This window comes from Marmota monax, unplaced genomic scaffold (assembly GCF_021218885.2).
Source record: "Marmota monax isolate L192 unplaced genomic scaffold, Marmota_monax_Labrador192_F-V1.1 WCK01_AAM20220418_F8-fsc00014, whole genome shotgun sequence".
Taxonomy (NCBI): Eukaryota; Metazoa; Chordata; class Mammalia; order Rodentia; family Sciuridae; genus Marmota; species Marmota monax.
The window spans coordinates 31,443,999-31,459,009 of record NW_026695222.1 but is presented as its reverse complement, the minus strand read 5'-3'; the positions used below and the strand labels follow the sequence as shown (position 1 = coordinate 31,459,009).

Below are 15,011 nucleotides of genomic sequence, written 5' to 3'. Positions count from 1 at the left end.
GCCGACGCGCGGCTGCACTGAAGCGCCACACCCTGCCTCACGGAAGCAGGGGATGGGGAACTGGGGGACGAGAGGGCAGGGGACTTGCCCAGAGCCCGCTTGCCTGAGTCGGCAGATTACAGAATCCGCACCCAGAACCACGGGGCAGGCAAACGTCCCTGACCCTGACCCTGTGACGGAGGGTGGGAGATTCTCCTGGCCTCTGAGCCCTTCCCCAGACGCCTCCTTTGGTGGAAACGGAGGCCAGGCTGGCTCCTGAAGGCCTCCCAGAATCCTCCCCAGGCCTCCGACCCACCTTCTCAGAGCACAGGCGATTCCCGTTCCCTGAGCCCCTCCTGCCCCGGGAAGTCACTTCCACGACAGCCAGCTTGGGACTGTACTCAGGTATGGTTTTAATGGAAGGGCGTCTGAAGGGCTTCCTGGGGCGGAGAGATGGGAAGAGCCCCAGTGAGACAGGAGGGGACTGAGGAGCTGCTGGGCTGCACCTTCCCTGAGCTCTGGGGGCAGAACTTCTCCACATCAACAGAACTTCAGAACCGGAAGCAGCATGTAGAGTTGGACTGAGCATACCACCTCTTACCTGTGTGACCAGGAGCAAGTTACTTGACCTCTCTGTGATGCACCTCGAATGGCGATCAAAACAGCACAGCCTTCACAGAGTGGTTAAGTGAGAGTCACTGTCATGATCAGTGTCATCCTCATTGTCATCACTGCTATCTTTAGAGCTCCTGGGCGTTCTTGGGGAGGCTTCACAGCATCCTGGCTGAGAACACAGATGCTGAACCCAGATGCCTGTATTTAAATCCAGCTGCCATTGACCTTGGCTGCCAGTGACCTCTCTGAGCCTCAGTGTCTTCATTTGCCAAGTTTTCCCCTGGACAGAGAGATTGGCTTAGAGATGCCACATATGTCTCAACTGGACCAACGAGAGTCAAGGCCAGATACGTGCTGGACCACGGGTGGAAGAAGTTCTTTCCACTGGGGTTGCTGAGCTAGCAGGCCCTGAGCCTGGAGCTGTTGGGGCCATCCTGGTTATCTAGGGAGGAGAGCCTGCCTGGGAGTGAAGCCAGCAAAAGGGAAGCAGATAAGCAAGCCAGAGAGAGACAAGTCACGATGACATGGCGCCTGGATCCAACTGTGCCTGAAGCAATCTACCTTTGGATTTCCCATTTTTCATGAGCCAGTGAATTCCCCATATTGCAAAAGCCAGTCTCCGTTTTGCAAAAACCATAAGTTGGCTTTTTCTCACAGAAAAGCATCTAGGTTGATGTCAAGAGGTTAAGCAACTTGCCCAGGCCTGAAAGTTGGAGAGGTCAGTGTTAGCTAGGGTCACACAGGATCCAGCTCGGCCAGCCGTGCCCCACCTCTCCACCAGGCCAGCATCCTGTAGTGGTGTTCACTGAGTTCCTGCGTCCGCCCTCCCTGGGCAGCCAGTTTTTTCAACTTTGAAAAGTGGTCATGCCAGGCCCGCAGCGCTGCTGGGAATAGAATCCTCAGCTAACTGAGCTGCCTCCCTCGGAGGCTGGAGCCCGAGCCTCTGCTGCCCGTATCTCGGGCTCTGGGCCTCGGCTTCACTCACAGTTACTCCACTGCCAGGGGGTCTTTGGCTGTCCCCATAGGCCACCCAGGCCAGCTGCCCAGAGCCTGTGGGGAGAGCGTGTGAGTCTCAAGGGGGGCCCTTCCCTTCCTGGCTGTGTGCCCCAAGGGTGGGCCCAGGGAGCGGGAGGCCGCTGAGGACCCTGGAGCTCGAAGCCGTGAGGGGCAGAGAGCCCTGGCATCTGTCCCCGAGGACTGGGGCCCTTGGAGCGACCTGCAGGGAGACAGCCCCGCTCAGGTGAGCTTCGCCTCTCCGCTCCGTGCACTTCCTGGGCAGCAGCAGAGACAGAGGACACCCACGCCACGGTGACACAGGGGGACGCCAGGCAGAGAACGTCATCAGGCGCACTGCTAGGAAGGACCGCGGCCAGGGGACGGTCGGTAGGGCCTCTCAGCACAAGTGACCTTTCGCGAGAGTCCCGCCTGGTCCCCCGGGTGCTGGGCTCGGAGCCCTGCTGGTCTCCCCGGAGGTCAGGGCCCGCTCTACCCGATGATGCTCGCTGAGGTGCTGTCAGGGCTCAGCCACCTGCTGGAGGCTCGGTGACCGGCTGCGGGACCTGCAGGAAGGCTGACTGGCCACTGCTCTGTAGTCCTGAGCTAAATCTGGAGGAAAGGCCGAGAAACCACGCAGGACCGTCCCCAGGCACGCCTGCCGGGAAGAGGTTCCACCCGCACGAGGACACGGTGATCTCACCATCGTCACTTGGATTCCAGTCACCGTCATCACATGGCTGGGGGCCCTGGGGCTTAGGCAGTTCGGGTCAGGTCCCCTGGGAACCAGGGGAGCTTTAGACGGAAAGCCCAGCCTCCAAGTCACACAAGACTCGGGCCCCTGCGTCCCTCCTCCCAACCAAATGTCAGCTTCTTGGACAGGACAGAAGTGAGGCGGAGCTGGGGGAACAGGCAGCTAGGAAAGAAGATGCCCATGAGCCAGGTGGGGAGAAGGGGATGCCTGGGGGGGACAACCACACCTATCCAGGGAGTGACACTTGACCTGAGACCTTCAGGGTGAGAAGATCTGCGAGAGTGACCCCTGCAGAAGGACCAGCTGGTGCAAAGGTCCTGGGGTGGAACTGGCCGTGTGTACTGAAGAAGGATGTGAGACAGAGCAAAGCACGCAGGGGAGGGGGGCAAGAGAGGCAGGCAAGTGCCAGGTCAGGTGGCTGCAAGCCTGGGCTAGGAAGGACATTTTACCTTAAGTAGGATGAGCCTTCATTGGGGGATTATGCATGAGGCGGGGCGAGGGGTTGGGGGCTTCATGATCCAATATGTAGAGCTCTGGCTGGCTGCTGCCATGTGAAAAACAGAAATGAGGGCAAATGAGCTGGCACCTGGAATCAGGGATTTCATTCAGGGTTAATAGTTGTAATAAGGTTTCCCCTTCTGCCACTTCAGTGGGTGGGGCACGGGCCCCCAAAAAGTCATTTCCAAGTCCTCACACCCAGTTCCCGTGAATGTGACCATATTCCATATTTGTGAAAAGGATCTTTGCACATATGATTAATTTAAAGATCTGAGATGAGCTTGTCTGGATCACCTGGAATTGCCAAATCACTCTGGATTGGGGTGGGCCTAAAACCCACGACAGGTGTGCTTATAGGAATGAGGCCAGCCGGACGCAGTGGCACAAGCCTGTAATCCCAGCTACTGAGGAGGCTGAGGCCTGAGGATTTCAAGTTTGAGGCCAGCCTCAGCAATTCAGGCCCTATCTCAAAATTTAAAAAGGACTGGAGATGTGGCTCGTGCCAGAGACCTTGCCTAGCACATGAGGCCCTGGATTCCATCCCTAACACCACAAATAAAAAAGAATAAGACAGAGGGAGATTTGACAGGTGGAGAAGCAGAGAAGAAAGCCACGTGAAGACCAGGCAGAGGTGGCAGTTACGTCACCATAAGCCACAGAATGACTGGGGTACCAGAGCTGAAGGGGTCAGGAAGGGATCTCCCTGGAGACTTGGGAGGGAGCATGGTCCTGTCAACACCTTGATTTCAGACTTGGGGGCCTCAAGAGCTGTGGGGGAACAACATTTTTCTAATTTTAAGCCACCAAATTTATGGTAACTTGTTACAGCAGCCCTAGGAAAGTACACAGCCACTGGAGAGCCCAGCCTTGGGCCCCGTTAGACCTGCCTTCACCCACTCTCCCCACAGGAGCCTGGACCTTTGGCCCTTTCAAAGGCCAGGCGGTCACTGGGTGGCACCCCTGCAGGTCTGAGGGCCGCTTGGCTCAGGATGGGCGTTTGACTCCCTAACCTGCACACAAGGATGGGGACCAGACAGCTCCGCTCTCCTTTCCCCAGGGAGCTCTCGGCACTAGGGATGCAGACAGGTTCTTTTTTTTTTTTTTTTTTTTTAAGAGAGAGAGAGAAAGAGAGAGAGACAGAGAATATTTTAATATTTATTTATTTATTTTTAGTTTTCAGTGGATACAACATCTTTATTTTTATGTGGTGCCGAGGATTGAACCCAGCGCCCTGTGCATGCCAGGCGAGCGCTCTACCACTTGAGCCACATCCCCAGCCCCAGGTTGATCTTTTAATTGAATGTGTGTGTGTGTGTGTGTGTGTGTTGCTGGTGATTGAACCCAGGGCCTTGTGCATTCGAGGCAAGCACTCTGCCAGCTGAGATATATCTCCAGTCAAGTTCATCTTTAAATACTTAAATAAGGGCAGAAAAAAAGCACATGGACTGGAGAATTGCTTAAATGGGCTAAGAATTGAATGAGGCAGTCTCTGTGTGTGGCTCCTAAACTTCCACCAGTTCAAGCAACTTTTGTCACATCCCCGCCCCATGGAACACTCAGTTAGTAAAAGATATTGACTGTCATGAGGCTGATCCCTGCCCACCCTCCCTTAGCACCCCTTCCTCATCTCCCCAGTTAAATGGGTGACCACAGACCTTTCTTATGTCTGAACTAATATATATATATATATATATATACACACACACACACACACACACACACACACACAGCCTATCAGTTGCATTTATTTGGCGAGAATTCATGCAGGGCTCATTTGCTATTATCTGAAGGTATATAATGATCAGACTTTTATTGAGCTGCTCACTATTCTAAGAGTGCACGCACTCATTCATTCTGCACAGCACCTCTATAAGGTGGGCACTTTTATTGCCTCCATCTTACAAAGTGGAGAACAGAGGTACAGAGATTTCCAGTAGTTTGCCCAAGGAATTTGGACACCAGGAGCCTGGCTCCAAAGCTAGCTTCCTGGGAAGACCAGCTGAGAAACCAAGTTGCAGTGCTACTCTGGACAAGTGGTTCTGCGGCTCTGGGACTCAGTTTCCTCAACTCTAAGATGGGACTAATATGCCTCTATTGGACAAGGTGGTGCCAGGTACAGTGCCTGCCACAAGCACCCAAGGAGCGAGCTAGAATTCAACCGCTAATACCAAGTAGCTGCCCTGGGCAGGCTTGTGCAGGGAACAGGGAACAGACGACGGAGTTAATAGGGTCGGTGCTCTGGTCCCACGGAGTGCACCATCGCCAGGTAACCGGAAGCCCAGGGAGGATGCTTTAAACTAGAGCCCGCGGGAGGGCAGCCTCACCAGCCCTGCTCACACGGGGCTGCGGACGAGGAACGCCGGTGCCCGGGCCTCCCCGGGTCAGGCTGCCTGCACCCTGTGGCGTGGGCACCGGAGCGGGCACTGCGCGCGACACACTCCCCAGGTCCACTGAGTTCAGTCTGATTCTTCGGGAAATACTGAAAACCATGCAGGACCCCATCCATCCGCTCCGGCAGCGCCAAAGGGAACCAAGTGGGGTCTCCAGCGGCGCGAATCATCAGGAAGTGTGTTACGTTCCACGAAAAAGGGGTGGACATCGGGCTACAGCCGAGACAACGGAGCACGCTGCCCGCCCTCCCACCCCACTGGCAGCACTGAGGCCAGGGCGCCGGCGCTGCAGGAGGGACGCGCGACTATCTCAAGGTCACTCACTACGTGACTCAACCCGCCGGGTCGCGCCTTGAACTCAAGATCCGCCCGCGCCTCGCGAGTCCACGAGCCGAGGGCGGGGCCCGGGGTCGCCTAGGCAACCGGCGCGCGCCACACCCGTGCCGAGCCCGGCGGGGAGGCGGGAGCACGCGCGGCCGGACGTCTCGCGGGGCTGCGGCCGCTTCCCCGGCCCCGCCCCCGGCCCCGCCCCGCGGAAGTCCTCGCCGACATTCCCGAGCGCCGGTTGGTCCCGCGGCCCCGGGGGCGGAGCCCGCGGCCGGCCGTGCGTACTTCCGGCTGCCGGGTTGACATGAAGTAGCAGCGGCGGCTAGGGCGGCGGTAGCTGCGGGAGTGGGGCTGGTAGCGGGCCTCGGGGCTCAGAGCGCGGGGCGGCCTAGAGCGGCGGACGGCGCGGCGGGCCGAGCGGGAGGCGCAGCGGCCGCCCTGGCTGTCATGGAGATGGAGAAGGAGTTCGAGCAGATCGACAAGGCCGGGAGCTGGGCGACCATTTACCAGGTGCGGGAGCGCCCGGAGCGCGGCAGGCCCGGGCTTAGGCCGCGCGGACCTTCCCCTCGGACCCCGGGTGCCCCGGTCACACGTCCGCGCGGCCCTTCGGCTCGGGGATTCGACCGGACGGCGGCCGGGCCACCCCCTCTCTTTGTCCGCCGCGTGGGCCGGCGACTCGCCCGCGCCCCCAGCCCCTCCTGGCCTCCCACCCCGCGGACCCTCGGCCGGTGACCTGGGGCCGCCGCCGGTGCCCCTGACGCGATCCCGCCCCGGCCCCGCCCCCCGCCTGCCCACCCTTTGTCCCCCGGGTGGCTGGACGCCCCCGCAACTTCCTCTTCTGCGCTGGACCACCTCGGACGCCCTTCCTTTGTCTCCTGGGGGAGAGGCTTGCTCCCCTCCCTCCTTCACATTTCCTTTCCCTGGGTCTCGGTGAGCGTCCAGTCCCCGCGAGGACGGTCCCCTGCCCCCTTCCTGTTCATTCATTTGTGGGGTGTGCACTGGCCAGTCTGTGCCCTGCAGGCTCCAGGTTGGACAGGACAGGCGAGACCCTCTCTAGTGCAGCTTGGAGTCCAGCAGGGCAGTGGAACACAGAGCAAATGATTTCTGGTGGTGACAAGTGTTGCGAAGAGAGCAACTTCCCGTCGCGGTGGAGGGTGACCGCCCGGGAGGGTCCCCTGCCTTGAAGGAGGGAGTCAGGGAAGGTCTGTGGCTCAGGTGGAGGAGCAGCAACTGGGAGCATCGGGGCAAGGAACCAGCCACCTGCAGTGCCCACCCCACGGGAGCCAGGCAGGGAGCAGGGAAGGTAAACGTTTTAACCCTCTTAAAGTGGCATCTTTCCACTGGTCAGGGATGGGATGCTCTTGTCTCCTGAGACCTTATCTGCTTGTGGGTTAGGAGGGGTTCATGAATGAAGTTAGGATGGTTTCCCACATACCTGTACCACCACAGATTGAAAACATGAAGAGGTTCTTCTTTCACAAGCAGCTAAATCCTCTAAAGAAAATATGTACTCCCGATTAAATGTCACTGCGGGGGTTGTGAGGATTAACCAAAACCACACTTGCTCAGTATCTTAAATAAGCATGTACAAAATAGATTGTTGCTTGTGTAAAGGGAGAAGGCAGGGTGTTCTGTTTTCAGCTTCTAGGCTCAAAAGGCAACTTGTGAGATCCATCAACTAGTATTAAAGTCTATTTTGAGCTTCACTTAAAAAAAGAGGAAAGCTTTAGGCAGTTCTTTGGTATGCTTGGCTAACAAAAACCTTTTTGCCGGGTAGCCTTGGTTTTTAAATTTATTTGACAGGTTTCTTTTTACTTGGACTGTAATGGATATTAGCTTCTGGTGGACTAACACATACAACCACTATAATCTGCCTAAGTATGATTGATCAATATATAAAATTTGTATTCCATATCTAGTCTCTGAATTAGTTGAATGAATTCCAGCAGTGACTTTGAGAGTATGTGGACACTTTGTCTGTATTGGATTTAATTCAGTAGAGTCCAGAGTGTGTTTCCCTGAAAATTGGTGAGAAGTGTTGGAACTGATACTGACCTACTCCGTCACAGTAAGAGGAAATCTTTTTTGTAGTGAAACTGATTGAATTGGCAACAAATCCATATTATAAATAGGTTATGATTGAATTTGATTTCGTATAGTTTTGGGTCAGAGCGGCATGACCTGACCCCAAGTGCATTGTTAAAACAAAGAACCCTAGTGGCATTGAATGGGGTCTTCAGTTAATTTCCCTCTTTGTTCTTAAATTTCACCACATTTAATCCCATTAATTAGTCAAGATGTTAATATTTCTCCAGCTTCTTACTGGATTGCCACATTCTTGGAGGTGGTTCCTTTGATCTTAAAGAATTGTCACTGTGGGATTTTTCTCACCTCTGCTGTGGAAATGTTTTTCTTTTCTAACATTGAAATCAGAGTTTGGTGCCTGGGTGGTGGCACATGTGCAAGCCTGTAATCCCAGAGACTCTAATCCCAGTGACTCAAGGCGTGCTGAGATAGGAGGATCTCAAGTTCAAGGCTAGTCTCAGCAATTTATTGAGACCTTGTCTTGAAATAAAAAATAGAAAGGGCTGGGGGTGTAGCTCTGTGGTAGAGCACCCTTGGGTTCAATTTCCAGTGCAAAACAACAACAACAACAACAACAACAACAAAAATGAAATTAGAAGCTTTCTTTTTAAATTTAAAAGTGACTCTTTATTTTTATTACTGTGTCATTTCTAAAAATGTAGAATTCGTCATGTCAGTGTACCAAAACCATGAAATTGTTTTTTTAATATTTTTTAATTGTAGATGAACACAATACCTTTATTTATTTATTTATTTTTATGTGGTGCTGGGAATCGAACCCAGTACCTCACACGTGCTAGGCAAGTGCTCCACCACTGAGCCACAACTCCAGTTTCACAAAACCATTAAATTTTAAGAATTCGAAGAAATGTGTTTATGATTGGTAGAAAATGGAAGTTTAAAAACCTAGTATTTCATCGCATGTTATAATGAGGAGAGCCTTATACAAAGTCGTACTTTGAGCTTGTCTAGTCTATTATCAGAAAAATAATATATAATTTTTGCTTAAAACTTTGTAAATAAGGCAGCATGGTAATTTCTTGTTATTCTGTCTTCTAATTAAAACAAAAAGATGCACAAACTTGAACAGAGGGTGAAGTGCACTTTGACTGTGGGTGAGGTGGCAGTGTGGAAAACAGGCTCCTCACTTTGATACAGCAGCAGGACCGTTCTTAATCTTCAGTGCTAATAGATGGCATAGGTACCAGTAAGCACTTAGCTGTAGAGAAAGTCCGCAATGCTGGCCTATGTTACTGACTTTTAGAATTGTTTTTTAGTATTTAAATGATTTGAAGGAGTCTGGGTTGAAAAGTGGAAGTCAGACTCATGTTTGAGTTGGTCCTGTGTCCAACAGACAGCACAGATGAGGACAAGGGGCTGGTGGCGAGGGGCTCTGATGAGGGAAAGATCCTCTGTGGTTGAGAGGCGCGGGTCAGGTGTTCTGCTGTCTTTCTTTGATTCTCTCTATCACACTTCACTAGTTTCAGTATGAATGAGCTGATTGTTTGGGATGAAGGAGATTGCCACAGTAGCTTGTGACTTGAAGGAAAGATTTATTCGTGTTAGAGTCAGGCTTTGTAAATAGGCCTACTTCTGGTTGACATTTGGTTTTATAGCTGTGTTCATTATGAAATACAGTCCAGTGCCCGCCTAGGTTCAAACCTGGTGTAACAGTAATGCCCTCAGAGTCCATCCTGGCTTACAGCTTTTGTTATAGTCCAAGAGGATGAATATCAAACTTCTCAATAATGTCTACTAAACACCATTTTTTTTTCTTCAGAGGAAAAAAGGAACTGTATTGCGCATAGGAGAAAGATCTATACACTATGACTCCCTTTCCTTAAAGAAAAAAGACAAACGGAAATGACATGGAGAGGTTGGGAAGTTCTAGTCATTTGAGTGACCCATTAGATGGAAGCGTTCTTGTTTAGCCCTGGTTTGAGTGAACTAAATTTAGGTGTCTGAACGCTACTTTGGAAAGGGTGTAAAGGCCTTTGTAATCGTCTGCACTGGTACTGAGTTAACTGGCAGCTCAAGTAGGAAAAGTGGGAGGGAAGAACTTTTTGTTATCGTCATTTGGCATTACCAGCTTATTTGTAGGTGTACTTGGGACTTCTGGAGGTCACCAAGCCGTGTCAGATGGTTCTAAAAAGCCAGCTGGAGGTAATGGTAAAATGGATAAAAGCAAATGGGTTTTGGCCGCCAGTTAGCTACCTGCTGTCAGGATCCATTTTAGTATGATTAGCTCCCCAAACCTCAAGGACATGCCTGGCATTGAATAATGTAATTAATTGAATGTATGCTGAATTTCATGATAGAAATGAATAAGAAATTTCCCATGGAGATTCCTAGATGATGGACCATGGAAATAGCTGTCTTTCTTTTCTCTCTTTTTTTCCCTTTCTTTTCCCTTGTTTCCTGATATTTATTTATTTATTTATATTAGTTACACATGACAGTACAATGATCTTGACATATCATACATTTGAATCAGATGGGGTATCATTTCTCATTTTTCTGAGTGCACAGGTTGCAGAACCACACGGGTCACGCAGTCACGTGTGCACATACAGCCATAATCATGTCCATTTTATTCTGCTGCCCTTCCTATCCCCCTTCCTCTCCCCTCCCGTTCCTGATTTTTTTGGTTGCAGAATCCTTTGGCAGTTTTTGTTCTGTGCTGTGCTTTTAACCACTGATACTTTTTCTTGTGCCTCCCTGAGCTCAATTTGGCCTTCGTCCCTGCAGTGTTTATGTTAATTTGTTCCCAGTAACAGCTAATACTGGCAGATAGGCTGGGCACGTTCCTTGATGCTGCCATGCTCAGGGAACTTGGGATTCTGCCTGGGTCATTGTTCTCAGATGGTGAAACTTGGCACCCCTGTGCACATTTTGAGTATCTAGGAGTGTTGGGGACTTTAACACTAGCCTGTGATTCCCTCTCCACCTTTCATTGGTTGGTCACCACATCCACCCCAGGGGTATAGGCTCTCAAATTTTGCATGAGACCGCAGTTGTTTGTAGCGTCACACTGCAGAAATGACCATTAATCTGGTCCCTCAACACTCTCTGCCTCCCCCTTCTCACTGTGCATGTTCTTCTCATTATCACTAGAGTCTCCTTTTAAACACAGAGCTGAGCCTGAGCAGGCCACTCCTCTGTGCAACTGTGAATGCTTTCCTAATGCCTGCTGAGGTCCACACTCCTGAGCAGGGCAGCCGGATCGCAGTCCTTCCCTGACTACATCTCCCCCTTGCAAGGGCTTCTGTTCAGTCCCACGGGCAGGTGCATCCTTCTCCAGACCCAGCCTCATCTTTCACTCCTCTGTGCCCCACCCCCAGCGCTGGTCGAGGATGCTGTCCCACAGGCACCTCAGCTCGTGTCCTCGCACAGGAATCGTGTTCTGCCCTCTGCGCGTTCCACACAGTCCAGGCTGGTCTGCTCTGAGGTTGTCTTCTCGTTGTGGCTGATTCTTTACATCCTGGGTCTGTCTTTTCTGGAGGCCAGGCTCTTTGAGGTCGCCTGGTCAGTCTCACTGATCTTAGAGTCCTCTGCACCTGGCAGGAAGAAGTGCCCATCAAATGTTGGGATTGAGTTGGTTGCCAGCTTTGCTAGCCTGGCCGTGTGTAGGGATGTAGAAGACACGGTTCCCAAGTCCCTTTGCATGTGGGGGAGAGTGAGAGAAACCATAGTAGCGGCCACTTTGGGAGAAAACTACCAGATTTGAGTCGTGGCCTACGTGCTGCTGGCTCTGTGGCTTTGGAAGGACAGCTGGAATGCCTACCCAGAAGGGATGGACGCTCTCAGTTTGGTTTCCCCTAGCTTTGCAGTTAACAACACATTTAAACGTTCTTGGTGTGAGACAACCTCACAGGCAGTGGGAGGTGATAATGACTTTCTCGGAGGAGTGTTCATTTACTCTGATCTCATCACTCTTAGCTTGTTCTCAAGCCTTCCAGAGGGGCTTCTGGGAACTTGGTTCATTTTATAATCGTTATCTCTCCATACTGGGATCAGCCCAGGACCTCGTCCAGGCTAGGCAAGCTCTTACCTACTCAGCTCCAATCCCTGGCCCTTTGAAAATTTTTAAATTTTGAGACAGGGTCTTGCTTAATTGCCCATCCTGGCCTCTAACTTGCAGTTCTCCTCCCTCAGCCTCCAGATCAGCGGGGATTATAGGCGTGTGTCACTGTGCCCAGGAATAAAATATTTGTTGATTATGGGTTATAAAATATGGTTCTCCACAAAGTAGCAACCCTTACAGAGACATTTTTTTTTTTCCAGACTATAACCAGTAAAGGCAAGCATTTTTTGGCCTTTGATCAGATCACCCTTAGTGCCAAGAGGAGACAGTAATCTGCGGCTCTTTCTGGTGTCTTCGGCGTCTGGCTGTGGTGGTAGTCCTAGCTGTAACACTACCAGTGCTGAGTGGGTTCCTTCCTCTCTTTGGGTTCTGTCTCTTGTGTAAAATTAAATCCTGAACTAACTGATCACTAAGTTCGAGTCAAGTAATAAAAGTCATTAACGTACTCACAAAGAGAATTTAATGTTCCTGAAGTAGTCCTTGTAAAAGCTGCAGTGGTTCCTCAGTTTCGTAAGGTGGGGGTAGGCACACTTAGGCTAAAAAGCTTTCAGGTTTGTCAGTGTAGTCAACAACTCAAAAGAATTGGGGCATTAAACATTTTTAAAAGTAGGGTTCATTCAACCTGGTGATGTGGGAAAATGAGTAGTCCGACATGCAGTTTTCCTATAACTAGCAATTGGGTGGTTTTCCTGTAAAAGATAGAGGAACTGATTCTTGAGAATTTACAAAAGATTCAACCCCAGCCAGATACACAAAGAGCAGTTGCCCTTTGTGTTGTAATTTTAGAAAGAAACCTACAGCTGGTCTGAGCTTCATTTGAATAAAAGGATAGTTTACACATCTGTGTGTCTGAGAAGAAAGTACCCAAATCCCCAGCACTTGGACACAGTGCCTCACCATGGTGGAGGGGGTCCTCCTAGCTCAGCGCTGCCCCCTTCCTCTTTTTCAGGGCAGCTTGACCTGATCATGAGTGTCTTGTTGGCAGTTTGTCATTTTGAATGTCTGAAAACTGGAAACAAGACCACTTCACAGGGAAGAAGCTCCCCCACAGCAGCTCAAGAAAAATCTAGTCCCCCAAAATATTGATCTGGAGGCTTTGGCAGCAGTACACTGCTGACAAAATAATAGTAACTGTGATGAAGGGCTTTCAGTTCTTCTTTTTTTAAATGACATTTTCAGTTCTGAATGCTTCCGATTTTGCCAAGGCAGTTTTACACAAAAGCCCCTGGTTTAGGGGAGAAGTGCTTCAGCAGCCCGTCTGCGGTGGGGGCTCAGAGTCAACAGAAGGTTTGTCAGCAGAGTGACAAGGGCTAAATTTTCTCGAGAAAATAGCATGTTCTCGCGTGCGCTTCATCAGTCTGTGCTGGGACACTCTGAGTCCTTATTGAGGGTGACTTGCTGGAGTCAACTTTTGGGTGCACGTGCTCTTGTGTTCCTCGGGCTTTCTCTTTTACTTCTGAGACCTGTTTTTCTTTTAAGACAAGAAGGAAAAGCCTGGGCCGGGTCTGTGGCTTTTGTGGGTGAGTGGCACCGCTTGCACAGACAAGATGAGCATAACAAAACTAGGTTTCCAAAGCTCTATTTTTAAAATTTATTAGCTAGTGATTAGAGAAGGAACACTCCTTTCCTCCTCTTGTTATGAAACATTTTTCCCTTGACACTTTTTCTTAATGGACCTTCTTGGCCCATTTCTTCCTCTGGGAGAGTGTCATTTAAAAATTGCCACACCAGGTTCCCACCAGGAGCCTGTCCTCTTTTATCGGGATGGGGACGGGGCACTCAGGATCAAACACTTGTGGACTTGCTTACGGGGAAGGGGACATTGCGGAGTCACTCCACGTTGTTGGAGTTCCCTTAAGAACAGGGGTTACTTAAAAATGTCAAAGGGAGAGATCACTTCTGTAGAGCTCCGCTCAGTGGAGCAGACCCGCACACTGCCTCCAGCGCACTGTGGTGGATGGGCTTTCAGTTCCCTTGATGACACCTGTCCCTGCTGTGTCTACCCTCTTGATCCTGTCACTTCACTATTCCAACGGTCAGCTCGGGCCTTGTTTGCTTCTGGAAGGACACCAGCAGGATGCCTGCCCTGGCAGATGGGGAGGCCCAGGTACCGGTGGTCTCTGGCAGGGAGGGGGTCTGCTGTCCTGTCATCCTTGTTTGGCCTTGGCTCTCCCTCAAGTTGCCTTAGCATTACCGTCACTGCTCTCCGCCACTTGGACGCCGCCTCCTGCTGCCGCCCTTCTAGGGGGAGTGGAGCAGAATGGTGCTGGGTCCTTCCAGAGGTGGCATTTGGTCACATGGGTTTTCAGCATTTCCAAACCTTCCTCGCATCCTTCTGGCACTTTCTCTTGAATACATCCAGAGATGTGAGTGCCAGGAGCAGTATTTTATGTTGTCTGTTCACACCACAAATACTGACCTCCAGGTCCGCTGCGCTCCCCTCTTCCCTCCTGCTAACGGGAATGCTTTGGGGTGTGCAGAGGGGCGCTGCCTCTGCGGGGTGGGTGCTGGCAGCTGGCAGGCTCCCTGCTCACGCTTAACCACTGGCTTTCATCCTTTCTGTGATCTTGAATTGTCCCCCAAAAACTTAGCATGAAGCTTACCCCAGCAGAGGGAGTCGCTGTGAAGGAAGGTGAAGTTTAACAAACCTCGTACCTTTTTTTCCATGAGCATATTTGTCAACTAAGCCTCCTTTTGCAACTTGTTCCCCTGCTTGATGGTGACAAACAAATTTTGTATTTCCCAACAGACTTTGTTGGAAGATGTCACTTTTGAAAGTAGGAAACAAATGGCTTTGGGAGAGGCGAGCTGGGGTCTGCAGCAGGAGGCTGGTATTTCCTCAGCTGTGGTGTGAGCACAGCTGGAGCTGGGCGCAGCCAGCCGACAGCTCCTGACAGCTCCTGTCTTGAGTCTGGGGAGGTGGCTGACCGCCCAGCCACTTAAGGATTGCCTGGAACATGCCGTTTTATTTACAGGGCAGAACTGGGCTCTGATGGTTTCCCCTGCACTTGCCTTTAAATTAGTAAAATACCACACTTTGGTACTGTTGAGTGCCACGTCTGCTTTAGAGGGACGGAGGAGACAACTGCAGCTCCAGGGTTCGGTGGCGTCCCACCTTTAGTTTTATAAACGCCTTTAGTGTTGAATTTTGTAGGTTGATCCTGAGGAAGTGATAAGCAGGGCAGGTTATTTGTGGTTTGAGCTAATTTTAGTCTCTTGTTCACAGCTCGCTTTATATCCTTTGCCATCAAAACATGCTTTCTAGAAAGACAAATTTTGAATGTAG

The 15,011-nt window shown here is 51.1% G+C and overlaps 1 protein-coding gene across 1 annotated transcript in view; it reads left to right on the top strand.

The window, feature by feature from the left end:
• The first annotated feature begins 5,864 nt into the window (after positions 1 to 5,864).
• Ptpn1 (protein tyrosine phosphatase non-receptor type 1) overlaps positions 5,865 to 15,011 on the top strand; it is a 59,731-nt gene continuing 50,584 nt past the window's right edge. Inside the window, exon 1 of the mRNA XM_046433381.2 lies at positions 5,865 to 6,066. Within this exon, the coding sequence (XP_046289337.1) occupies positions 6,004 to 6,066 (63 nt within the window). The 5' untranslated portion in view covers positions 5,865 to 6,003. The remainder of the gene's footprint in view (positions 6,067 to 15,011) is intronic.